Source organism: Silurus aristotelis (genome assembly GCF_946808225.1).
Source record: "Silurus aristotelis genome assembly, chromosome: 12".
NCBI classification, from domain to species: Eukaryota; Metazoa; Chordata; class Actinopteri; order Siluriformes; family Siluridae; genus Silurus; species Silurus aristotelis.
Window position 1 is genome coordinate 1,741,078 of NC_139585.1, and position 27,973 is coordinate 1,769,050.

Here is a 27,973-nt window from a genome sequence, read left to right on the forward strand (position 1 = left end):
AAGAAATGTAATAATATTATACCATAATCACAAAGTTTATTGTATCTATCTATCTATCTATCTATCTATCTATCTATCTATCTATCTATCTATCTATCTATCTATCTATCTATCTATCCTTCCATCCTTCGCTGTCCTTTATACTTTGGTATACAGATGATAACAAAATGCCCAGGTCCTGTTGCTGCAAAATAAGCCCAAATCATCACCTCTCTGCAACAGCACTTAACAGGAGGATGGATGGATGGATGGATGGATGGATGGATTAATGAAAAGATGATAGATAGATAGATAGATAGATAGATAGATAGATAGATAGATAGATAGATAGATAGATAGATAGATAGATAGATAGATAGATAGATAGATAGATAGATAGATAGATAGATGCACAGATACACAGATGAACAGATGGTAAGTTAGATATAGACTATGATATAGAGAATGATAGACATGGATGGAAAGATTGTTTCAGATATTTGAATGAGCAGATAATAATGAAAAGAGGCCCAAACGAGTAATAAAAAGTATAGAGTAGTGCACAGTGTGTTTCTCTGCTATTGTGTAATGTGTTTTGTGAAATGTTTTCTCCTCTTACTCTCTCTCTCTCTCTCTCTCTCTCTCTCTCTCTCTCTCTCTCTCTCTCTCTCTGTCTCTCTTTCTTTCTCTCTTTTTCTCAGCAGTGTATTAAGACATTCCTCCAGGCATTACTCACTCTCTCTCTCATGGCCTTTCACGTGAAACAGGATATAAAAATCCCGCTGCTCTGTTTAAAACCTTCTCATTTCAGAATCGGCTGAAGGAGGAGTGGAGCAACTGCTGACATCGTTATTGATATTTACATTTTTATCACAATGTCGTCTCACGTGTTGCCTGAGGGATTCAGTGATTTCGACATGTTTGTGTTCGGCTCGGTGCTGCTGGTGGGGGGTAGGTGCCAATATTTATTCACGATAGAATATTATTATTACACGCTTTTCATTCAAACTGTTTATTAAAATCAGTGAATGTAGAAAAGTAAAAATTCCAGCTTTGAGTGTTGCAAAGCTCTTACACTGCAGACTGCTTCCATACATCACGCAAAACAAAATCCACTTTAAAAGACGAGTTTTATGTCGAGTGTGTGCTGTGACTGAGGTGCAGCGGGGGACGAGTCGAGTTAAAGTAGAGACGCAGTAAAATGTGACTCCAGTAAAAGTGTTCTCTTTAAACTTTAGCATAAAATTACAAAAGTTTTTGCCTTCAAATGTACTTAAATATCCAAAGTACTGATTAATTATAACTATAATGTTCCTTTTATCATTTTTATTTTTAAGACTCTTTATTGATCACCTTAGTTTATGTGAAAAGACTCAAATGTGACTCTCAGCACACTGATCTATTAATAGAATGATATTAATGACTCAAACACTGATTAATTTCTATTATAATGATCATGAACACAAAACCTTCTTTTCAACTACTTAAAAAAAAAATCACGTAAATAAGGTCATGTGTGTTGTGAACACGTGTAAAACAGAGCGTGTGCTCAACCTTGATTGTTGACTTGAACAGTTAAATTATAACTAAAAAGTCATAAATAAAAATGCACAATTATGTTCACAAAATGTAGTAAAAAGGAAGATATTTGGTTTTGAAATGTAGTGAAGTTTAAATAAAAACACTTCAGTACAGAACAAAAAAACTACTTAAATACAGAAACGAATTACATTTACTTCATTACTCTCCACCACTGATCAGATGTGCTGTTATGGAGAACAACTTCTGACCAATCAGGATCCAGAACTTGACAGCAATATGGTGTTACTATTAACAAGTAATAAAGTTATTTATATATATATATATATATATATATATATATATATATATATATATATATATATATATATATATATATATATAAAATCTGTTTATACTTTTTATATGCAAGTGTGTGTTGACTTTAATATACAGATTGCACAATGCTAATTGCTAACAGCTTGCTTCAGTCGCTACATTAGCTTCATAACTTGTATAGAAAACAAAGAACAGTAGACTTTTTAACGTGATGCAAAAAACGAGTTATTTTAATGCATAACTATTGTGTGAAATTTAATTCACTAAAATGAGGTCAGTTGACAGGATACAGCTGTGTGTGTGTGTGTGTGTGTGTGTGTGTGTTTAGGTTTACTTGGGTTCTTCTTAAACTTCATATCCATATTGGCCTTCCTGAAGGTGAAGCACCTCAGGACTCCAAGTAACTTTTTCGTCTTCAGTCTCGCACTCGCTGATCTCGGACTCAGCTGTAACGGTCTGACATCTGCATACGCTAGTTACCTCAGGTACATGCTACAGACTCAGGTTTACACGCTACACACTGAGGTACACACTACACACTCAGGTACACGCTACACACTGAGGTACACACTACACACTCAGGTACACGCTACACACTGAGGTACATGCTACACACTCAGGTACATGCTACAGACTCAGGTTTACATGCTACACACTGAGGTACACGCTACACACTCAGGTTTACACGCTACACACTGAGGTACATGCTACACACTCAGGTACACGCTACACACTCAGGTACATGCTACACACTCAGGTTTACACGCTACACACCGAGGTACACGCTACACACTCAGGTACATGCTACACACTCAGGTACACGCTACACACTCAGGTTTACATGCTACAGACTCAGATACACGCTACAGACTCAGGTACACGCTACACACTCAGGTTTACACGCTACACACTGAGGTACATGCTGCACACTCAGGTACACGCTACACACTCAGGTACATGCTACACACTCAGGTACATGCTACACACTCAGGTTTACATGCTACACACTCAGGTACATGCTACACACTCAGGTACACGCTACACACTCAGGTTTACATGCTACAGACTCAGATACACGCTACAGACTCAGGTACACGCTACACACTCAGGTTTACACGCTACAGACTCAGGTACACGCTACAGACTCAGGTTTACATGCTACACACTCAGGTACACGCTACACACTTAGGTACATGCTACACACTCAGGTTCACACGCTACACACTCAGGTTCACACGCTACACACTCAGGTTTACACGCTACACACTCAGGTACACGCTACACACTCAGGTTTACACGCTACAGACTCAGGTTTACACGCTACACACTCAGGTACACGCTACACACTCAGGTACACGCTACACACTCAGGTTTACACGCTACACACTCAGGTTTACACGCTACACACTCAGGTTTACACGCTACAGACTCAGGTACACGCTACAGACTCAGGTTTACACGCTACACACTCAGGTTTACACGCTACAGACTCAGGTACATGCTACAGACTCAGGTTTACATGCTACACACTCAGGTACACGCTACACACTCAGGTACACGCTACACACTCAGGTTCACACGCTACAGACTCAGGTTTACACGCTACACACTCAGGTTCACACGCTACAGACTCAGGTTTACACGCTACAGACTCAGGTTTACACGCTACACACTGAGGTACACGCTACATACTCAGGTTTACACGCTACACACTGAGGTACATGCTACACACTCAGGTACATGCTACACACTCAGGTTTACACGCTACACACCGAGGTACACGCTACACACTCAGGTACATGCTACACACTCAGGTACACGCTACACACTCAGGTTTACATGCTACAGACTCAGATACACGCTACACACTCAGGTTTACATGCTACAGACTCAGGTACACGCTACACACTCAGGTTTACACGCTACACACTGAGGTACATGCTGCACACTCAGGTACACGCTACACACTCAGGTACATGCTACACACTCAGGTACATGCTACACACTCAGGTTTACATGCTACACACTCAGGTACATGCTACACACTCAGGTACACGCTACACACTCAGGTTTACATGCTACAGACTCAGATACACGCTACAGACTCAGGTACACGCTACACACTCAGGTTTACATGCTACAGACTCAGATACACGCTACACACTCAGGTTTACATGCTACAGACTCAGGTACACGCTACACACTCAGGTTTACACGCTACACACTGAGGTACATGCTGCACACTCAGGTACACGCTACACACTCAGGTACATGCTACACACTCAGGTACATGCTACACACTCAGGTTTACATGCTACACACTCAGGTACATGCTACACACTCAGGTACACGCTACACACTCAGGTTTACATGCTACAGACTCAGATACACGCTACAGACTCAGGTACACGCTACACACTCAGGTTTACACGCTACAGACTCAGGTACACGCTACAGACTCAGGTTTACGCTACACACTCAGGTACACGCTACACACTTAGGTACATGCTACACACTCAGGTTCACATGCTACACACTCAGGTTCACACGCTAAAGACTCAGGTACACGCTACACACTCAGGTTTACACGCTACACACTCAGGTACACGCTACACACTCAGGTTTACACGCTACAGACTCAGGTTTACATGCTACACACTCGGGTACACGCTACACACTCAGGTACACGCTACACACTCAGGTACACGCTACATACTCAGGTACATGCTACACACTCAGGTTTACACGCTACACACTCAGGTTTACACGCTACACACTCAGGTTTACACGCTACAGACTCAGGTACACGCTACAGACTCAGGTTTACACGCTACACACTCAGGTTTACACGCTACAGACTCAGGTACATGCTACAGACTCAGGTTTACATGCTACACACTCAGGTACACGCTACACACTCAGGTACACGCTACACACTCAGGTTCACATGCTACAGACTCAGGTTTACACGCTACACACTCAGGTTCACACGCTACAGACTCAGGTTTACACGCTACAGACTCAGGTTTACACGCTACACACTCAGGTACACGCTACACACTCAGGTACACGCTACACACTCAGGTTTACACGCTACACACTCAGGTACACGCTACACACTCAGGTACACGCTACACACTCAGGTTTACATGCTACAGACTCAGGTTTACATGCTACACACTCAGGTACACGCTACACACTTAGGTACACGCTACACACTCAGGTACACGTTACACACTCAGGTACACGTTACACACTCAGGTTTACACGCTACACACTCAGGTACACGCTACACACTCAGGTTTACACGCTACAGACTCAGGTACACGCTACAGACTCAGGTTTACATGCTACACACTCAGGTACACGCTACACACTCAGGTACACGCTACACACTCAGGTTTACATGCTACAGACTCAGGTTTACATGCTACACACAACAGTCTACACTAAATACATGTAAGCTATGATACAAGTGTAGGTGTTAGATGTGGAGGTAAAGAAGGTCCTGAGATGAATTGGAGAACATTATAATGGTGTAAGTCCTCACAGCTCGACATGGATTATCATCTTATACCATGATCACCTCACCACATTCATGAGTTCAAGCTGTTATTGATGTCTGCAGTGTAAAATTCTCTGTGTGTGTGTGTGTGTGTGTGTGTGTGTGTGTGTGTGTGTGTGTGTTGTAGATATTGGCCATTCGGTTCTGAGGGTTGCCAGATCCACGCTTTTCAGGGCATGGTGTCTATTTTGGCAGGAATCAGTTTTCTTGGCGCTGTAGCATGGGACCGATACCACATGTACTGCACCAGTGAGTTTATTTTATTCAGAAGTATTATAAATATAACGTGTACCTGGGTGTCAAAGTAATGTGTGTTTCAGAGCAGAAAATGTTTTGGAGCACATCTCTGACCATGAGCTCCATCATGTGGGGTTTGGCCGTGTTGTGGGCCGCTCTGCCATTACCCTTCATTGGGTGGGGTGTGTTCGACTTCGAGCCCATGCAAGTAGGCTGCACCCTAGACTACACCAGAGGAGACAGGTACACAACTCATCACACACCTCGTAACGTGACGCACACAAACACACACACTCCGTACACTTCTCAACATACACACCTTTGCCTAAAGACAGTATTGAACTCTGAACACTGTTAGTAATGTTATAGCGTGACTATAACGCCTGTAACAGTAATACAGTATTTCCTGCTCTGTAATGTTTAGAGGTTACATCACCTACATGGTGGCCCTCACTGTTCTTTACCTGGTGTTTCCTCTACTCATCGTGTACTCCTCCTACTCCTCTATCTACACTTACTTCAGGAAGATCCACAACTTCAAGGTAGCATCTTTCACACTCCTTACAATTATATATATAAGTTTCATAAACCCATATTTTATTCACAATAGAACAGGGAAAAGATATCAAATGTTGAGAAGATATTGTTCTTTTCAATTTGATAGCTATTTTGAATTTAAAAGCTGTTCTTTGGTCAGATTAATAGAAATTCTAAATAATTTTTGAACGTCTTTTTTACGGAAGGTCTTGTATGTTTTAGTAAAACAATGTTAACCACATACTGCATCTATTCCTATAGAATGACTTCTTAGTAGAAGAGTCCGGGTGCTGAACTGACCTGTCTGCAGTCTAGACCTTTCACCATTTAGAACATTTGGTGCATCATGAAACACAACAAAGGAAACCCAGAACTGTTGAGCAGCTAGAATCCTGTATCAGACACTTATGGGAGAACATTCCTCTCTCAAAACTTTACCAACTGCTCTCCTTATTTCCCAGATTTATATGGACAGAAGACGTTATGCTACACAGCGGGAAACACGGCCCTGCAACTTTTTAAAAATGCGTTGCAGCCATCAAATTTAAAATGACCTTTTTTTCCCTGAAATTGGTATTGGAATTTTCTCAGTTTCATCATTTGATGTGTGTGTGTGTGTGTGTGTGTGTGTGTGTGTGTGTGTGTGTGTGTGTGTGTGTGTGTGTGTGCACAGTTTAACACAAGTCTGCCTGTAAAGACACTGCTGTTCTGCTGGGGTCCGTACATCATCATGTGTTTGTATGCCTGCTTCGAGAACACAACAGATTTATCACCAAAACTCAGAATGGTACACACACACACTCACACACACACACACACACACACACACACACACACACACACACACACACACTAAATATTAAATTTAACGACTATGAATTTATTAATAATAATAATAATAATAATAATAATAATAATAATAATAATAATAATAATAATAAATAATAATAAATAATAATAATTGATTATTAAAAGTAAGAAAAATAAATAAACTTATTAATTAAAATATATGTAAAAAAAAATTTATATTAATGATTTTATGCTAATTTCAATTAGTAACAACAACAATAATTAAATTACAAAATAACATTGCTGCTATGAATGAATAAATTATATGAATAATAGAGTAAATATAAATGATTACTAATAATAATAATAATAATAATAATAATAATAATAATAATAATAATTAAAGCAGTGCCCAAGCACTCCGACTCACTGAGCCTCATAACCACAGATCCACTACAGCTGTTGCGTATGGTGGTGAGATGATGGTCTCTGTGTTAATGTGTGTTGTATGTTCCTCGCAGGTTCTTCCAGTTGTGGCTAAACTGTCTCCGTTCTCCAACGCTCTGCTGTATGCCTACGCCAACGAGTTTTACAGAGAAGGAATCTGGCAGTTCCTCACAGGACAGAAACAAATTGAGAAGAAGAAATAGAGGTCCACTGGTGTGTGTGTGTGTGTGTGTGTGTGTGTGTGTGTGTGTGTGTGTGTGTGTGTGTGTGTGTGTGTGTGAGAGAGAGAGGAGGTGGAGGAGGAGCATGGAACTTTCATTAGAAGACACATGACTTCATTTAGGGAACAGGTTTTATTGAAGAATCTGATTTATTATTGTTCTCATGTTCACCTGCAGTGTCTGTGGCACAAGAAAACCAGGAAGTGACGATATCAGGGGGCGGGGCAGTGACATCACAAAGGACATAGAGACATAATAATTATAGTAATAATAATAATAATAAGAGAAAATGAAGATAAAGAAGAAAAAAATAAATGTTTAATTCACTTTACCTTTAAATATCAATAAATACTGATTTATTAAAGCTCCATTTTTTTAACATGTTTACAAACTATATTATATTATATTATATTATATTATATTATATTATATTATATTATATTATATTATATTATATTATATTATAGGCAGTTACTTCCAAATACTATCTGGCCAAAAGTATTGGGACACCGGCCTTTTCAACCCAGATGTGGTTATTACCTGAACTGAGACACACAATTGTGTAGGACGTCTTTGGATGCAGTATCATGAATTTTTTCTTTCACTTGAACCAGGAGACCCCAAACCTGTTACTGCATGACAGTGCCACTGTGCACAAAGTCAGCCCCATGAAGATCTGCTTTACATGACTTAGAAGTGGAAGCTCTCCTGCTATAGCGCTCTAAACCTATTGATCATGAATGAATGTGAACGCTGACTGCACCCCAGAAACCTCCTCACCCTCACCTACATCACTACCTGACTTTACTAACACACTTGTGTCTGAATGACTTTCCACAAAATCTATCTAGATGGAACATCTTCCCAGAGAAATGGTGGTTATTATAGCAGTAGATGGAGAATAAATATGGAATGAGATGTTCCAAAAGAAGCACATAGCAATATATATATATATATAAATAAATGCGACTTTGAGCTCCTGAATATCTTAAGGTTTTAACAAGGAGAAGCAGAAGAGATGAAATTAGCAGCAATTTGTTTGGTTAATTAATTATATTTTAGGAAATTATGAATATTTAATGTTTTGTTTTTCTCCAACTTTAACTCCAAACTAAAAATTAAATATATAATTGTTGTGATTTCTAATGCAGCACTAATTTTATTATTGCGGAGGCACTGAAAGGCAAAAATCATGTTCTGGTGTGTTATGATTAGGGGCCATCATCTGGGGCCCCAGGGGCCCAGCAGTGAGATTGGTGGAGCAGGGATATGAACTCATGACCTTCTAATCAGAGGTCGATCATCTCAACCACTTCGCTACCGCTTTCCAACTCATTTAATTGTGAATATGTAAAATAATAATATGAAGTTGAGGTTGAGGTTAAACGTGTGTTTGGTAAGAAAGTTTTTTGATTGTATGTGTAAATAATGCATTACTGCACGTGTAAAGAGAAACCCGCAAGTGACTGGTGATATTTTTTTATCTCTGCACAGATCATTTATGAATATTATATTAATAATAATCACTTTAATCCATGTGTTGACGCTCCTCAGTGAGCATTTTAGCCCCGTGAGGTGATTAGCACAGAGTAAACAATGCTTCTCTGTGTGTGGATTAGTTTCGGATCAAACACACTCGCCCAACACATAGTACACGATGGGAACCTTTGAGTATTGACTTTGCGAAAGCTTCACGTGTGTTTGTAATCTAAAGGTGGTTCCCCATGAACAGGTAGTGTAAAGATTCGTGATGTTCCTGCAGAGGTTAAACTCAAGATCCATGAAAATTGATTCAAATTGTAATTCCTATAGACAGTCTGCTAGAATGCATTCAGGTGTCCATCAGTGAACAGGTGAGAACTTTAACAACGATAGAAGTGTAATAAATGGACATTTAAGGTTGAGGACGAGGTCGGGTTCCTTTCTGAGGCTGGTTTCTCTCAAAGTTTCTTCCTCATACCATCTCAGAAGGTTTTTCCCTCAAAACCATCACCGCTGGATCACTGATTAGGGATAAAGCAGTGGTCCCCAGCAAAACAGAACTGATGGTCATCCCAGGTGATTCATCTCCAGGTCAAGATCTTCAAATAACACTTCATGACTCTCTGCTCTCCCCTTCAGCCACTGCTCGTAACCTTGGGGTAACTATGGACAATGAAGTGTCCTTCTTCCCACATGTTGCTAATGTTGCTCATTCTTGTCGATTTCTTCTCTACAACATCCGAAGGATTCGACCATTTCTGTCCACACAGGCTGCCCAGGTGCTTGTTCAGTCTCTTGTGATTTCAAGACTTGACTACTGCAGCTCTCTGCTGGCAGGTCTTCCCCTGAACGCTATTCATCCACTGCAAATGATCCAAAACGCAGCTGCACGACTTGCGTTCAATCAGCCCAAGTTCTCCCACACCACCCCACTGCTGCTCCTTCACTGGCTTCCAGTAGCTGAACGTATCAGATTCAAAACACTGATGATGCCTACAAGGCTAAAAATGGACCAGCACTATCTTACCTCAGTGACCTCATCACATCTCACACTGCACCACGCTGTCTGAGATCCTCCAGCACTGCTCCACTGGTACCACCTTCTCTCAGAATGAGAGGTAAGTACACTTCAAGGCTCTTCTCTGTTCTGGCACCGAGATGGTGGAATGAACTTCCCCTAGATGTCCGTACAGCAGAGTCCCTGACTATCTTCAAGCGACGACTGAAGACCTTCATCTTCCTGAAATACTTAAATTAGCACTTCCAAGTTTGTAGAATTCAAGGGTTATATGTATATTAAGTTTGTAATCTTGAGTACCAGTGTAGATTCATTCATTACTAGAGACTCAAAACACTTTTGTACGTCGCTCTGGATAAGGGCGTCTGCTAAATGCTGCAAATGTAAACGATGTTAATGGTTTTCAAAGTGTGGGGTGCGCCCCCTAGTGGGGAATAAAAACATGACAGGTGAGTTTTATATGTTTTTTTTAGTTCTCTATTCATCTTCATTTATCTTTTTTTTTTTTTTTTTTTTTTTTTTTTTTATATAAAGTCCATACACTCAAAGCAGCCAAAAACAAACAATTAGTTAATTCAAGTAAATAAACCTTTGGTTCGGGTACCGACACTTTAATCTTCTCTGTTTGTAAACTTGAGGCTATTTTATTGATGCTGGTGTGCTGGTACTGATCGTTAAGAATAAGGGAGATGTGCAGTCTTGCAGTAACTACAGGGGAATTAAGTTGATCAGTCACATCATGAAGTTATGGGAAAGAGTAGTGGAAGCCAGGCTGAGAGAAGAGGTGACCATCTGTGAGCAGCAGTATGGTTTCATGCCGAGGAAGAGCACCACAGACGCATTATTTTCTTTGAGAATGTTGATGGAGAAGTATAGAGAAGGTCAGAAGGAGTTGCATTGTGTGTTTGTGGATTTAAAGAAAGCGTACGACAGGGTGGAGAGAGGAGTTGTGGTATTGTATGAGGAGGTCTGGTGTGTCGGAGAAGTATGTGAGGGTGGTGCAGGACATGTATGAGGACAGTGTGACAGCAGCGAAGTGTGCAGTAGGAAAGACAGACTGGTTCAAGGTGGAGGTTGGACTGCATCAAGGATCGGCTCTAAACCCTTTCCTGTTTGCAGTGGTGATGGACTGATTGAAGGACGAGGTCAGACAGGAGTCTCTATGGACTGTGATGTTTGCGGATGATATTGTCATTTGTGGTGAGAGTAGGGAGCAGGTGGAGAAGAGCCTGGAGAAGTGGAGGTATATGCTGGAGAGAAGGGGAATGAAAGTCAGTAGGAGTAAGACAGAGTACATGTGTGTAAATGAGAGGGAGGGCAGTGGAGGGGTGCGGTTGCAGGGAGAAGAGGTGGAGAAGGTGGAGGAATTCAGGTACCTGGGGGTCAACAGTGCAAAGTAATGGAGAGTGTGTTAGAGAAGTGAAGAAAAGAGTGCAGGCAGGGTGGAGTGGGTGGAGAAGAGTGATAGCAGGAGTGATTTGTGATAGAAAAGTATCTGTTAGAGCGAAAGGGAAAGTTTATAGGACTGTGGTGAGACCTGAGATGTTGGATGGTTTAGAGACAGTGGCATTGAGTAAAAGACAGAAGGTGGAGCTGGAGGTAGCAGAGCTGAAGATGTTGAGATGTTAATTGGAAATGATGACGATGGACAATATTAGAAATGAGTTTATTAGAGGGACAGCGCATGTAGGACATTTTGGAGACAAGGTGAGGGAAGTGAGATTGAGATGGTTTGGACATGTACAGAGGAGGGACATGGGGTATATCAGTAGGAGAATGCTGAGGATGGAGCCACCAGGAAGGAGGAAAAAAGGAAGAACAAGGAGGAGGTTTATGGATGTGGTGAGGGAAGACATGCAGGTAGTTCGTTTGAAAGAGGCAGATGTAGAGGACAGAGGGGTATGGAGACGGATGATCCACTGTGGCGCCCCCTAATGGAAGAAGCTGAATGAAACAGAAGAATTAGGTATAAACAAACAAACAAATAAATAAATAAATAACCAGTTGCAGTGTCGATGTTTATTATTCCATGTGTCTGTCCTCCTCTGATTGGCTCCTGTTTGTCACATGATACATTTCCACACATCTAAAACACAGGGTAAATTCACTTAACTCTGATCTTCATAGTTTTATCTTTCGATCTGCACACGCTCAGTATTTGGGTTTCTTTGGCCCTGGAAGTGATTTAATAAATCAGATCATTATTTTATAAACCCTTTTTTTAAGCATGGCAAACAAAGTGTTTGTGATTTTTCTCTGAAATAAACTCCAAAATATTTACTAGACTTTAGAACAGAATGTTACAAAAGGACGAGTCGCGGTCAACAGATTAATCCGATTAATTATAATCCACTTGAAATTCGAGAACAGATTTAATTAATCTGAAATACTTTTTTCCCGTCATATCTGAAATCTGTTGCAGAGGAGCTGTTGGTGGAGCCGTGATCCTTCTGCAGCCTGGGGTCTAATAATACATGATTATTTCCTTTCATCACACATTTCCGACTGGTGCAATGTGATTCTTCTTCTACTGTTATCACATAGACACATGCAGGAGCATAACATTTTTCCTTCACTTGAACTTGGAGACCAAACCAAAAAAAAGCATGACATTTCTGCACAAAACCAGCTCCATGAAGATCTGCATTCCATGGTTGAAGTGGAAAACTCTTGCTGTAGAACTCCAACACTATTGAACATGAATAAATGTGAACACTGACTGCACCCCAGGAACCTCCTCACCTTCTCACCTACATCAGTACCTGACTTTAATGTCCACAAAATCTTCCCAGAAGATTGAAACTTATTATAACAGCAAAAGGAGAATAAATGTGGATTGGGATGTTTAACAAAGAAGCATAAAGCGATGATCAGGAGTCCACAACTTTTATACTGCACTGTGACCTTCCACACTCAATCACACGTGCTGTACATTACGCTGATTACTGCAGGACAAAAGCTCAGGGTCAGATGTCAATCATGTTATTACACACACACACACACACACACACATGCACACACAAACACACACACACACACACACACACACACACACACACACACACACACACACACACACCAATCTGTGATATAAAGCTGCACATTTCCATAATGAGTTTTGTACATAAATGATTTTAAAGGATTAGAGAGGAAGTGTAATCTGGATTAGATCGTATTTACGTAATACTTCTGTCAGAAGCTCACGGCTGTAATTCATTACAGTGAACAGCACTTTCTAACACTCACCCACCAAATACACACACACACACACACACACACACACACACACACAGAGGGCAGTCACGGTTTAAAGGTTAAGGTTCTGAGTTATTGTGCCATACAGGGGTACCAGACCTCCAGGTCTTCAATGTACAGTATCTCACAAAAGTAAGTGCCCCCCTCACATTTCAGCAGTCATTTTAGTATTTTATCAAGGGTCAATAATATAGAAATGAAACTTGCATATTTTTTGGAGTATCAATGTGCAGTTTGTGTAGCAGTACAGATTTACTGTCCTCAAAAAAACAACATACAGACATAATTGTCTAAATGGCAACTAAAGTGAGTGCACCCTCAGTGAACATGTAAAACTGTGTCCAAATTGTGAATATTGTGTGGAGCACATCGTTATCCAGCACTGCTTTTATCCTCCTGGGTGTGGAATTCACCAGAGCTGCACAGGTTGTTGCTGGGATCCTCTTCCACTTCTTCATAATGACATCACGGAGCTGCTGGATGTTAAACACATGGAGCTTCTTCACCTTCTGCTTGAGGCCCACAGGTGCTTAATAGGGTACAGGTCTGAAAACATCCTTTTTTTTTTTAAAACTGTGGTTTGGGCCAGATTTTGAAGGGAGGCATCATGTTCTACTTCAGAATGTTACAGTACATGTTGGAATCCATGCTTCCCTCAATGAACCGTATCGCCTCAGTACCAGCAGCACTCATGCAGCCCCAGACCATGATGCTGCCACCACCATGCTTGACTGTAGGCAAGACACACTTTCTTGCTTCTCCTCACCAGGGCGTCTCCACACATGCTGGAGACCATCAAAGCCGAACAAGTTTATCTGTGTCTAATCAGACCATAGGACATGGTTCCAGTAATTTAGATCGCTCTGCTCCAGAAGTACTATATATTTGAGCATGTGTACCATTTTTCTATAGGTATACCATACCTCCACTCCAGATGTACATTAACTCTCAGATGTGTCTCATGGCTGACAATGTGTTTGCATCCCACTTTCCAATCAGAAAGGATATGTAAAGAAAATAATTTTGGTGGGTCACAAACTGCTCTAATAAAAAAACCTGGATCTCTACAAAATAATACACAGCACCCACTTGAGGCTAAACTGCGGAATCACACTATTTTCCTAAAGACTGTAGGGTGCTGAAGGATTAAAAACAGAAATGACCCAACTTGTCTCTATTGACTCATGGTGTAGTGTTTAGTCTAGTTGGTTATAAAGTTGAAGCCCCTGTTTGTTAATGAAGCCTCTGTGGGTCAGTGGTATGACCCTAACCCCAACCCCAACCCTAACACTAACCCTTAATCCTAACCTTATCCCCAACCCTAACCCCAACTCCTAATTCTAACCTTAACCTCAACCTCTAACCCCAAACAAAGCTTAACCCTAACCCCACCCCTAACTCTAACCCTAACACTAAACCCCTAACCATAACCCTAACTCTAACCCCAACACTAACACCTAACCATAACTCTAACCCTAACCACAACCCCAGCCCTAACCCCAACACTAACCCTTACCCCAACCTCTAACCCTAAACAAAGCTCAAATCTAACCCTAACTCTAAACCCTAACTTTAACTCTAACACTAAAAAAAGCTCAACCCTAACCCCAACCCTAACTCTAACCCTAACACTAATCTCTAACCCTAGCCCTAACTCTAACCCTAACCCCAACCCTAACACTAACACCAACCCTAACCACAACCACCAACCTCTAACCATAAACAAAGGTCAACCCTAACTCTAAGCCTAACCCTAGCCCTAACTCTAACCCTAGCCCTAACTCCAACCCTAACCCCAACCCCAACCCTAAAAGTAACCCCAAACCAAACCACAAACGAACCTTAACCCTAACCCCAACCTCTAACTTTAAACAAAGCTAAACCTTAACCCTAACCCCAACCGCAACCCTAACCCCAATCTCAAACCCTGAACAAAGTTAAACTCTAACTCTAACTCTTAAGGTAACCCCAAACCTAACCCTAATTCTAACCCTAACCATACACCTAACACTAGGGTTAGGGTTAGGGTTAACCGAAACTCTAACCCTAACCATAACTCTATCTCTAACCCTAACTCTAACCCTAACCCTAACACTAACTCTGACCATAACATTAACTCTACCCTAACTCTAACCTTAGCCATAACTCTAACTCTAACCCTAACCCTATCTCTAACAATAAACCTAAGTCTAACCCTAACCCTAGCCCTAACTCTAACGCTAACCCCAACCCTAACCCCAATCTCTAACCCTAAACAAAGCTCAACTCTAACTCTAACACTAACTCTAACGCTAACCCTAACTCTAACCCTGACTGTAACCCAAATTCTAACCCTAACTCTAAACCTAACACTAAACCTAACTTTAACTCTAACTCTAACCCTAACCCTAACTCTAACCCTAACTTTAAGCCTAACTCCAAACCTAAACCTAACCCTAATTCTAACTCTAATGCTAACCCCAACCCTAACCCTAACCCCAACCTCTATCCCTAAACAAAGCTCAACCCTAACCCCAACCTCTAACCATAAACAAGGCTCAACTTTAACTCTAACCCTAAGCCTAACTCTCACCCTAACCCTAACTCTAATGCTAACCCCAGCCCTAACCCTAACCCTAGCTCTCACTCTTACCCTAACCCTGACTCTAACCCTAACCATAACCCTAACTCTAACGCTAACCCCAACCCTAACTCTAACCCAAACCCTAACTCTAATTCAAACCGTCACTCTAACCCTAACTCTCACTCTAACCATAACCCTAACTCTAATCGTAACCCTAACCCTAACTATAAACCTAACTTTAAGCCTAACTCTAACCCTAAACCTAACTCTAACTCTAACCATAACCCTAAATCTAAAGCTAACCCTAACCCGAACCATAACCCCAACCTCAAACCCTAAATAAAGCTCAACCCTAACCCCAACCTCTAACCCTAAAGAAAGCTCAACTTTAACTTTTACTCTAAACCTAACCCTAACTCTAACGCTAACCCCAACTCTAACCCTAACTCTAAGGCAAACCCTAACCCTAACTCTAACCCTAAGCCTAACTCTAACCCTAACTCTAAACCTAACCCCAACCCTAACACCAACCCTAAACCCTAACACTAACCCCAAACCACAACTTAACTCTAACCCCAACCTCTAACCTTAAACAACTCTAAACCCTAACCCCAACCTCAACCCTAACCCCAATCTCTAACCCTAAACAAAACTCAATTCTAACTCCAACCCTAAGCCTAACTCTAACTCTAACCATAACTCTAAAGCTAACCCCAACCCTAACCCTAACTCTAACCCTAACCATAGACCTAGCACTAACTCTAACGCTAACCCCAACCCTAACCCCAACTCTAACTCTAGCCCTAACTCTAACGCTAACCCCAACCATAACCCTAACCTCTAACCCTAAACAAAGTTCACCTCTAACTTTAACCCTAACTCTCACCCTAACCTTAACCCTAACCCTAAATCTAACCCTAACTGTAACTGTAACTCTAACCCAAACCCTAACTCTAAACCTAACCCTAACTTTAACCTAGCTCTAACTCTAAACCTAACTCTAACCTTAACACTAACCCTAACTTTAACCCTAACTGTAACACTAATCCAAACCCTAACTCTAACCCTATCTCTAACCCTAAACAAAGCTCAATTCTAACTCTAACCCCAACCGTAACCCCAACCTCTAACTCTAAACAAAGCTCAACTCTAACTCTAACCCTAACCCTAACTTTAAACGCTAACCCCAACTCTAACCCTAACCCTAGCTCTAACTCTAACCCTAACTATAATCGTAACCCTAACCCTAACTCTAACCCTAACTCTAACCCTAACCCTAAAGCTAACCCTAACTTTAAGCCTAAATCTAACCCTAAACCTAAACCTAACCCTAACCCCAACCCTAACCCCAACCCCCACCCCAACCTCTAACCCTAAACAAAGCTCAACCCTAACCCCAACCTCTAACCATAAACAAAGCTCAAATTTAACTCTAACCCTAACTCTAACGCTAACGCTAACCCTAACTCTTACGCTAACCCCAGACATAACTCTAACCATAAGCCAAACTCTAACGCTAACCCAAACCCTAACTTTAACCATAACCCTAACTCTAAACCTAACCCAAACTCTCACTCTAACAATAACACTAACTCTAATCATAACCCTAACCCTAACTCTAACCCTTACCCTAATTCTAACTCTAACCCAAACCCTAACTCTAACCCAAACCCTCACTCTAAACCTAACCCTAACTCTCACTCTAACAATAACACTAACTCTAACTCTAATCGTAACTCTAATCGTAACTCTAACCCTAACCCTAACTTTAAGCCTAACTCTAACCCTAAAGCTAACTCTAACCATAACTCTAACTTTAACCCCAAATCTAACCCTAACCCCGACATCTAACCCTAAATAAAGCTCAACCCTAACCCCAAACTCTTACCCTAAACAAAGCTCAACTTTAACCCTAACTCTAACACTAACCCCAACTCTAACCCTAACCCTAACTCTAATGCAAACCCCAACCCTAACTCTAACCCTAAGCCTAACTCTAACCCTAACTCTAACTCTAACCCTAACTGTAACTCTAACCCAAACCCTATCCCAAACCTTAACCCTAACTCTAACCCTAACCCTAACTCTAGCCCTAACCCTAACTCTCACTCTTACCCTAACCCCAACTCTAACCCTAACCCTAACTCTAACTCTAACGCCTACCCCAACCCTAACTCTAACCCAAACCCTATCTCTAACTTTAACCCCAAATCTAACCCTAACCCCGACCTCTAACCCTAAATAAAGCTCAACCCTAACCCCAAACTCTTACCCTAAACAAAGCTCAACTTTAACCCTAACTCTAACGCTAACCCCAACTCTAACCCTAACCCTAACTCTAATGCAAACCCCAACCCTAACTCTAACCCTAAGCCTAACTCTAACCCTAACTCTAACTCTAACCCTAACTGTAACTCTAACCCAAACCCTAACCCAAACCTTAACCCTAACTCTAACCCTAACCCTATCCCTAACTCTAGCCCTAACCCTAACTCTCACTCTAACCCTAACCCCAACTCTAACCCTAACCCTAGCTCTAACTATAATCGTAACCCTAACCCTAACCCCAAACCTAACTCTAACCCTAAGCCTAACTCTAACCCTAACTCTAACTCTAACCCTAACTGTAACTCTAACCCAAACCCTAACCCTAACCCAAACCTTAACCCTAACTCTAACCCTAACCCTATCCCTAACTCTAGCCCTAACCCTAACTCTCACTCTAACCCTAACCCCAACTCTAACCCTAACCCTAACTCTAACGCTTACCCCAACCCCAACTCTAACCCAAACCCTAACTCTAAACCAAACCCTCACTCTAACTCTAACCCTAACTTGCACTCTAACCATAACCCTAACTCTAATCGTAACCCTAACCCTAACTCTGACTCTAACCCAAACCCTAACTCTAACCCAAACCCTCACTCTAACCCTAACCCTAACTCTCACTCTAAACATAACACTAACTCTAACTCTAATCGTAACCCTTACCCTAACTCTAACCTTAAGCCTAACTCTAACCATAACCCTAACTCTAATGCCAACCCCAACCCTAACCCCAACCTCTAACCCTAAACAAAGCTCAACTTTAACTCTCACTCTCACTCTAACCCTAACTCTAATGCAAACCCCAACCCAAGCGCTAACCCTAAGCCTAACCCTAACCCTAACTCTAACCCTAACTCTAACCCTAACTGTAACTGTAACTCTAACCCAAACCCTAACTCTAACCCTAACTCTAACTCTAACCCTAACTCTAACCCTAACCCTAACTCCAATCCTAGCTCTATCCCTAACCCTAACGCTAACTCTAACCCTAATTTTAACCCTTACTCTAACCCTAACCCTATCCCTAACCCCAACTCTAACCCTAACCCTGACTCTAACCCTAAACCTAACGCTAACCCCAACCCTAACTCTAACCCTAACCCTAACTCTAACATTAACCATAAACCCAACCCTAACTCTAACCCTAACCGTTACTCGAACCCTAGCTCTAACTCTAACCCTAACTCTAATCGTTTCCCTAACTCTTACTCTTACCATAACTCTAACCCTAACCCTAACCCCAACCCCAACCCCAACCTCTAAACCGAAACAAAGCTCAACCCTAACTTCATCCTCTAACCCTAAACAAAGCTCAACTTTAACTTTAACCCTAACCCTAACTCTCACTCTAACCCTAACCCTAACCCTAACTCTAATGCTAAACCCAACTCTAACCCTAACCCTAACTCTAACGCTAACCCCAACCCTATCTCTAACCCTAACTCTCACTCTAACCCTAACCCTAACTCTAATGCTAACCCAAACCTTAACTCTTACCCTAATCGTTACTCTAACCCTAACTCTAACCCTAACCCTATCCCTATACCTAACCCTAACTCTAACCCTAACCCTAACTCTAACCCTAACCCTAACCCTAACTCTAACCCTAACCCTAACCCTAACTCTAACTTTAACTCTAACCCTAACCCTAATTTCTAGCCCTAACCCTAACCCTAAATCCTAACACTAACCCCAACCCTAACCCTAAACCCTAACCCTAACTGCTAACCTTAACCCCAACCCTAACCCTAACTGTAACTGAAACTCTAACCCAAACCCTAACTCTAACCCAAACCCTTATTCTAACCCTAACCCTAACTGTAACTCTAACCCCAACCGTTACTCTAACCCTAACTTTAACCCTAACCATAACCCTTTCCCTAACGCTAACTCTAACCCTAACTCTAACCTTAACTCTAACCCTAACCCTAAACAAAGCTCAACATTAACTCTAACTGAACCCAAACTAACCCCATACCCCTATACTTTACTCAACGCAAAATCTAAATCAACCCTGTCAACGCTAATTTAACCCTTACCCTCAATATACCCGAGCCCCATCTGAACCCCAGCTGGTAGCTAATGTATAAATCAAACTTTTAATATAAAAGTATTAATATATTATGATTTTATATATATATATATATATATATATATATATATATATATATATATATATATATATATATATATAAATTGAGGAAGTATGTGCAGATGTTTCACATCAGATGAGTCTTCCCTCAACCTAACACTAAATCAACACTAACCCAAATTCAATCCTATCCCGAACCTAAATAACTCCACCTTGCCCTACCACAACTTTCCTCCCCAACCCTAGAGATGCCACAGTGATCAAGTCTGGATCAAGCATTTCTATATTGCACATATTCAAAAAGAGAAACTTGTTGAACCTTTTAATAACTTTTGAGGAACACAGTTTGTGTACAACCAAATCACAGCGCTTGTAACCTGTGTGAGTCGTTTGGTCGTTTATAGCTCTTTGCTGGCCTCTTGTGGAGACTGCAAGAATAGCAGCTCATGAATGAAACGACATGTCCATAAATTAATGTATACAGTATTTAGGAATTATTCATGTAGTTTATATGTGTAACATTTTAAATAAGAATAGTTATTACATTTGAGTTAGTCAATATGAAGAATCATAGCAGAAAAATCCCGCATGTAATTTATTATTATATTATTATATTTATTATTATTATTGATTGATTTAGGGTTAGTGTTAGTCAAATATTTTATATTTTAATTACCTTCATAAAAATGCACCACATTTGCACATCAAATATGTGATAATTACTGTAATAAATTATATTTTACATTAAAAATAGAAAATGAATAATAGTAATATATTTATTATAATTTTTTATAGTGGAAATATTTGTTCTGGAAAATATAGTTATTTGATTGACTGATTTATTGACTAATTTAGTGATTGATTATGTGTTCACTTTAGTGTGATGTCACTTTTGGACATTGAACTTTACAATTCATAATTTTAAAAATCTTCAATAACAAACAAATACGAACAAATAATGTTTATGCTTCACATCCCATTTTTTCATATTTACAACAGTCAGATTTACTGCTGATATTCTTAAATATCTCTATTAAAAAATCGAAAACAAAATGTACAGAAATAAGAAGCAGAAGAAGAAAAGGATTTTGTTTTTGAAAAACATGAAGGAGGAAACCAGTAGCACCCAGATAAACCTATTTACTGCCTGGAGGAATCTGGCCAGAAGTGATCTTCATGGAAGAATTGCAGTCAAAAAGTGAAAGCTCTGACTTTGAAACAAGGTTTTATGTCTCACCTCTGAGAACAGAGGAACTAAGGGCAGAAACATGGCAGCAGGTGCACTGAACTGATCAGTCAGGAGGCAGGATGTTTGCTGAAGTGCTGGACAGCAGCACAATAATGAGTGTCTGCAGGCAACAGTAAAGCATGGTGGTGGAGGTTTCATGCAGGTTTGGAGCTGCATTTTTCAGGATTAATGATGTGCTCAATGGTGAAAAATACAGGCAGATCATTCTCCATCATGCAGTACCATCAGGGAGGTGTCTGATTGGGCCTAAATTTATTCTGCAGCAGGACAACGATCCCAAACACACAGCCAATTTTATTAAGAACTATCAGTGTAGAGGAGAACAAGTAGTTTAACTGGAAGTGATAGTTATGGCCTCCCCAAAGTCCTGATCTCAACATCATCGAGTCTGTCTGAGATTACACGAAGAGACAGAAGGATTTGAGGAGCCTCCATTCACAGAAAATCTGAGGTAAGCTCTCCAAGATGTCCAAACAACCTACCTGATTGTATTCATACCTGCCTAAAACTTATAAAAGTAATAAAAGTACTAGTTTCAGAAATAAAACCTCGTATTCCTCCTCATGTCTCAGTTCCAGGAACAATCCAGAAGACAGATTATTTTGTAGGAATTTGATTTGAACTCAGAATTTAAAATACTGATGATGTTGATGATGTGTGCAGTGATGATGTGAACACTAGGTGGCAGTGTCTCTGCGCAATAGCTTAGTTTTCACTGAAAATATTTGTATTGACTTTTCCCTCTGGGGTTTTTGTATCCAGAGCATCAGGTTTAGAGGAAATGTGTGCTTTATATTAAACATTAAACATGAACAGTTTATTTAAACCCACAGAATGAGATCGTGTCCTTCTGTGACCTTAATAATAATTATTTATTTTTTTGATTATTCAAATTTCTTAATATTCCTTACATTTCTCCTTTCTGTTCTGTTTATTTAAAGGATATATATTTTTAAATATTAAATTTTTTTATTTTAAATATCATCATTATTATTATTATTATTATTATTATTATTATTATTAATAATAATATTCAGATTATTATTAATATTATTATTATTATTATTATTATTATTATCATTATTATTAAATCTCATTACATCATTTCTTGTTTATTTTTATTATTTTGCCCTAATATTATTTCTGATTCTTCTGCATAATACACTTTGCTTATATAGAATGTCCTGTGTGGTGTTTAAAGCTTATATTTGAATTTATATTTCAATTTAATTGTTTATTTACATGTGTATATTTTTATTTAAGTTTAAGACAATTGGGGTTTAAACTATTTCACACTCACAGCTTTCTGATTTTGTGCGTTTACTTTGTAAGTCTATTTGTCTCTCTCTATACATCACACACACACACACACACACACACACACACACACACACACACACACACACACACACACACACACACACACACACACATTGCGAAGAATGTGATGCTCGAGAGCTCGAGTACTTCTGTTTCCACTTCTGATTGGTCAATGCGAATCCATTTATAGATCAGAGACAGAGAGAGAGAGAGAGAGAGAGAGAGAGAGAGAGAGAGAGAGAGAGAGAGAGAGAGAGAGAGAGAGATGAGGACAAAATAAACCCTGAAATCCATGTGAACTCACAGCTGTCAGTTCAATTGCAGCGCGGCGGTTTGTGGATCCTGATAGAAGCATCTTCAGAAAAATAAAGAGGGAGACAAGAGAAAAAAGAAAGTAAGAAAGTGAGGAGGAGAAACAAGAAAGCAAGCGCAGAGAGAGAGAGAGAGAGAGAGAGAGAGAGAGAGAGAGAGAGAGAGAGAGAGAGAGAGAGAGAGAGAGAGAGAATCAACGCCAACGCCCGGAGACGCATCCAGAGTGGAGAAGATGGAAAGTTGGTGAGCTGAAGGACTCAGAGACCCGGAGGTGGTTTTTGGTGTGCTGAAGGACTCAGAAACCCGGAGGTGGTCTTGGTTAGCTGAAGGACTCGGAGGTGGGAAACCTCGCGCTTCGGGGAGGAAAGATAAAACAGATCAGTAGAAAAAAAGCAGTTGGAGATATATATATTTCCTTCACTCTGAAGCATGGAGGAGTCTGGAGGTTCTCTCGGGATGGCCAGATCAGCTGCGCAGAAACTTTCGGAGAGGACGAAGCAGTTCGGCGGGGCAGTGCACGATCCCGAGCGCCAGAGGAGGATCATCTTAGTGAGCGTGTGCGTGGCGCTGCTTTTAGACAACATGCTGTACATGGTGATCGTTCCAATCATCCCAGACTACCTGGCCGACCTGGAGAGCGAGAACGAAGCGCACAGTAACAACTCCACCGCCAGCACCAAGGAGAACCTGGATATGAAGATAGGAGTGCTGTTCGCCTCCAAAGCCATCGTCCAGCTGCTTGTGAACCCTTTATCGGGGACGTTTATTGACCGGGTGGGTTATGACATCCCGCTCCTGATCGGACTGACGATCATGTTCTTGTCCACCAGCGTGTTCGCGTTTGCTGAGAACTACGCCACCTTGTTCATGGCACGCAGTCTGCAGGGTCTCGGCTCCGCGTTTGCAGACACTTCGGGCATCGCCATGATCGCCGACAGGTACACGGAGGAGGCGGAGCGCAGACGAGCGCTCGGTATCGCCCTGGCGTTCATATCGTTTGGGAGTCTCGTGGCGCCCCCGTTCGGCGGCGTGCTGTACGAGTTTGCCGGTAAGCGCGTACCGTTTGTGGTTTTGGCGTGCGTCTGCCTGGCTGATGGTTTACTGCTGCTGACTGTGATCAAGCCCTTTTCAGACCGCTCACGTGAGAACATGCCCATCGGAACACCAATTCAAAGGCTCATGGTGGACCCGTATATCGCCGTGGTAGCCGGAGCGCTTACGGTGTGCAACATACCTTTGGCCTTTCTAGAGCCAACTGTGGCCAACTGGATGGAGACCACAATGCACTCCACAAAGTGGGAAATGGGCCTGACATGGCTGCCCTCCTTCTTCCCACATATTTTCGGCGTGTACATGACCGTCAAACTGGCAGCCAAGTACCCGCACCTGCAGTGGTTCTACGGTGCTCTGGGCATGGTGATCATCGGTGCCAGCTCATGCACCGTACCAGCCTGCAAAAACTTTGGACAGCTCATGGTGCCTCTATGTGGCATCTGCTTCGGGATTGCGCTGGTCGACACAGCACTGTTGCCCACGCTGGCTTTTCTCGTCGACGTCCGTCACGTGTCTGTGTACGGCAGCGTCTACGCCATCGCAGATATCTCGTACTCCGTGGCCTACGCCATGGGGCCCATCGTGGCCGGACAGATCGTCCATAACTTGGGATTTGTCCAGCTCAACTTGGGCATGGGCCTCGTCAACATGCTGTACGCTCCCACTCTGCTTGTGCTGCGACACGTCTGCCAGATGAAGCCGTCCCACTCAGAGAGGAACGTCCTGCTGGAGGAGGGTCCCACAGGACTCTACGACACCATCAAGATGGAGGAACGCAAGTTGAAAAGGAAAGGAATGAGCACCACCACAAACACCAATAGCCTCAGCACAACCAACGCTCTGCCCATCAAGGATGGCTTCGGCTCGAGGTCATTCTCAGAGGAGGACTCATCAGGACCAGAGTATACTTAAAATTACACTCAGATATAAAGGTGCTGGAGAAGGTTCTTTGCCAAACACTTTAAACACATGTTCATTGATGTAAGTTTCTAAAAGAAATGTACATTTGTTTGTTAACGGTTACTGGAGGGAGAAGAAACATGTGGAAGAACCATTTAAATGAATTTCAAGGAAATTCAAGGAAAAAATACCTCATTTATTTATATATCCACGAGTTATTGCTGCCAACAGGTTCTTCAGGGGTTCTAGACAGGTTCTTTTAGAGACAGGACACAGGAGCTTTCTCAGAGGGTCAAACATTTGACATTTTATAGCAGCTCTGTATAGAACCACAAAAATATTTAACCAACTATCTACAGTTTTCATGGGAAAAAATCCTATTGATTCTGGGAACCTTCTTATTCCAAAGCATAGTGTGATTTAATTCTAACATAAACGCTCTCCTAAAACCAACAGTCTTCTCATGTTCTGTGAAAAAAATCATTGTAGTGTCACACAGAACGTTAATTTCCACACTGCTGCTTGTACTGTGAAGTTCTCATGAAAAAGTTGATCATAGTCATGAAATAAAGTCGCAATTCAGAACATCAGCGTAAACATACAGAAATGACATGTAGAGAAAATTCCACCACGTATATTTCAATACTAATAAAACAATAGCTTATTTTGATGTAAAATAATCGAAATGATTTTATTTGTTGTAAAAAAAAATGTACGAACATCAACCTGTTTCCTGCAGTCTAAAGAAATATCTTTTAAACACTGAACTATTCTATAACATGTATATATTTGTAAATGGGTGTAAATGCTCAGTGTGTGAATATGTGGATATTAAATATTAAATCTATAAGACTGAAATGTTGAAAAAGAAATAAACTTGTAATGTCAGATTGGAGTCTTCTTATCTATCATGATCATTTTGATAATAAATGTCTGGAGACACGTTTCAGTGGTTTGAGTTTTTTTGTGTAAATAAATAAATAAATAAATAATGAAATAAAAAATGAAATTGTTGTTTATTAATAATAGGATAATGTGAAAAAAAGAAGATATTCTGGCTAATTATTAGACTTTTTTTATTGATAATTCTTCTGTTTTATATATATATATATATATATAAAAAGACTGAAATCCAACAGGATGTACATTACTTGTGTGTGTGTGTGTGTGTGTGTGTGTGTGTGTGTGTGTGTGTGTGTGTGTGTGTGTATGTGTGTGTGTGTGTGTGTGTGTGTGTTTGTGTGTGTATATAAATATTTAAAAACAATAAACAATAAATAATTATAAATTAAAAAGAAATCATGTCTCATAGAATAGAATGATAATATAATGATCATTATTTGATATTATTATATTATATTATTATACTATTGATTAAAAAATAAAATATTTAAATATACCGGATAGTTTCATTTTTTTTTATAGATTTTTTTTCTTTATTAAATAAAAAAATATCCTAATTAATTAATTGATTTTTTAAATCGGCAACGATGTGAATCACTTGTACATTAAATTATATATATATATATACGAATAAATACAGAATAAAGAATGAAGTTTTCTTTATTTGGTTTTCTGAAACCAAAGATAATAAATAATTGAGGTCATATGGAACTTGTAATAATTAATGCCATTTTCCTTTAAACCTGTAAGATTTGAATACGTTTTTGTTCTGTCCACCCTCTGTCTCTGTCCACCCTCTGTCTCTCTCTCTATCTCTCTCCTAACCCCTCTGTCTCTCTCTCTCTCTCTCTGTCCTAACATACTGAGCTCATGTCTCAGAGAGCTCCTGATCAAGCCTGTCAGATAGACACCTGATTGGTCAAATGGAGACTTTCACGGACCCCAACTGACCAAACACAGCGCGTCCGATTAATTGAGGGCGGGGGTAGAGGGGGGTGTTTGGGGGCGTGGTTTCAGCATGACAGCCTGGGGGGCTAAACAGGGAGGGGATGGAGGGGAGGGAGGGGGGGGGGGTATCGGGGAAAGTGCGCGCGGAAAGAGAAGCGCGAGGAAGATGGGTTGTACGGAGCGCGCGCACGGGAACTTCTGATCCACTCCACAGGTAATTCATCATCATTATAATAATAATAATAATAATAATAATAATAATAATAATAACAGTCATAATAATTAAATAGGAATAAATTCATGATAAAAACATGTTTTATATAAATAAGAGTGCATTAGGAAAAAACTCCTGCTGAAATAATGCAATGGGAAAAGAACTGATTTATGTTTCTGAGAGTGAAGAATAAAATCTGTTATATTAAATCTAATATTACAGAATTATAGATTACTTCTGCAGGCTGCTTCTGTATTTTCCTTTTTTTATTACATCATGTTCAGCGAATTTAATCATCATTATTATTCCTATTATTAATAATTAGTATTTGATGTCATTTTGTATTAAACGGAATTGATATTTCGGATTTGATAAATCTTCCTCATATAAGAATAATAAAAGAAACGCGTGATGTTTGCACGCGCACGGCTGCATTCCCCCTAATGCACATCTCCAGTTTCACTTTCAAACTAGAACCGCAAGAAAGTACCGCAAATACACCGGATATTATTAACTGCACAATTATTTTCTATGTTTCACTCTGCGTCAAATATTTGCAGTATAAACGCATATATAGCTGTGTGCAAAAGTTTGCACCCCCAGCCCGCTCTCAGTGTGTCTAAAATCATACACTGAATAAAATCTCTTTACTCAGCACTTTAATTTCTCTTTAAATAAAACTGCACCGATTTCTACACTCATGA

General features: G+C 40.5%; 3 protein-coding genes across 6 annotated transcripts in view; all 3 read left to right on the forward strand.

The window, feature by feature from the left end:
• The first annotated feature begins 749 nt into the window (after nucleotides 1–749).
• Nucleotides 750–8,771, forward strand: rgrb (retinal G protein coupled receptor b). The gene is made up of 7 exons (XM_083557695.1): nucleotides 750–930; nucleotides 2,165–2,321; nucleotides 5,529–5,650; nucleotides 5,722–5,881; nucleotides 6,063–6,180; nucleotides 6,849–6,962; nucleotides 7,486–8,771. The coding sequence occupies exons 1-7, from the start codon at nucleotides 855–857 to the stop codon at nucleotides 7,612–7,614; spliced, it is 876 nt and encodes a 291-aa protein (XP_083413821.1). The 5' UTR covers nucleotides 750–854; the 3' UTR covers nucleotides 7,615–8,771.
• Nucleotides 8,772–22,765: 13,994 nt separating this feature from the next.
• On the forward strand, nucleotides 22,766–25,966 carry slc18a3b (solute carrier family 18 member 3b). Its single transcript, XM_083557507.1, has one exon. The coding sequence runs from the start codon at nucleotides 23,681–23,683 to the stop codon at nucleotides 25,214–25,216; it is 1,536 nt and encodes a 511-aa protein (XP_083413633.1). The 5' UTR covers nucleotides 22,766–23,680; the 3' UTR covers nucleotides 25,217–25,966.
• A 1,250-nt stretch (nucleotides 25,967–27,216) lies between these two features.
• LOC310734956 (choline O-acetyltransferase-like) overlaps nucleotides 27,217–27,973 on the forward strand; it is a 25,807-nt gene continuing 25,050 nt past the window's right edge. For all 4 annotated transcript variants that reach the window (XR_014536177.1, XM_083557482.1, XM_083557483.1 and 1 more), the window contains exon 1: nucleotides 27,217–27,269. The gene's annotated coding sequence lies outside the window, so the exon portion shown is untranslated. The remainder of the gene's footprint in view (nucleotides 27,270–27,973) is intronic.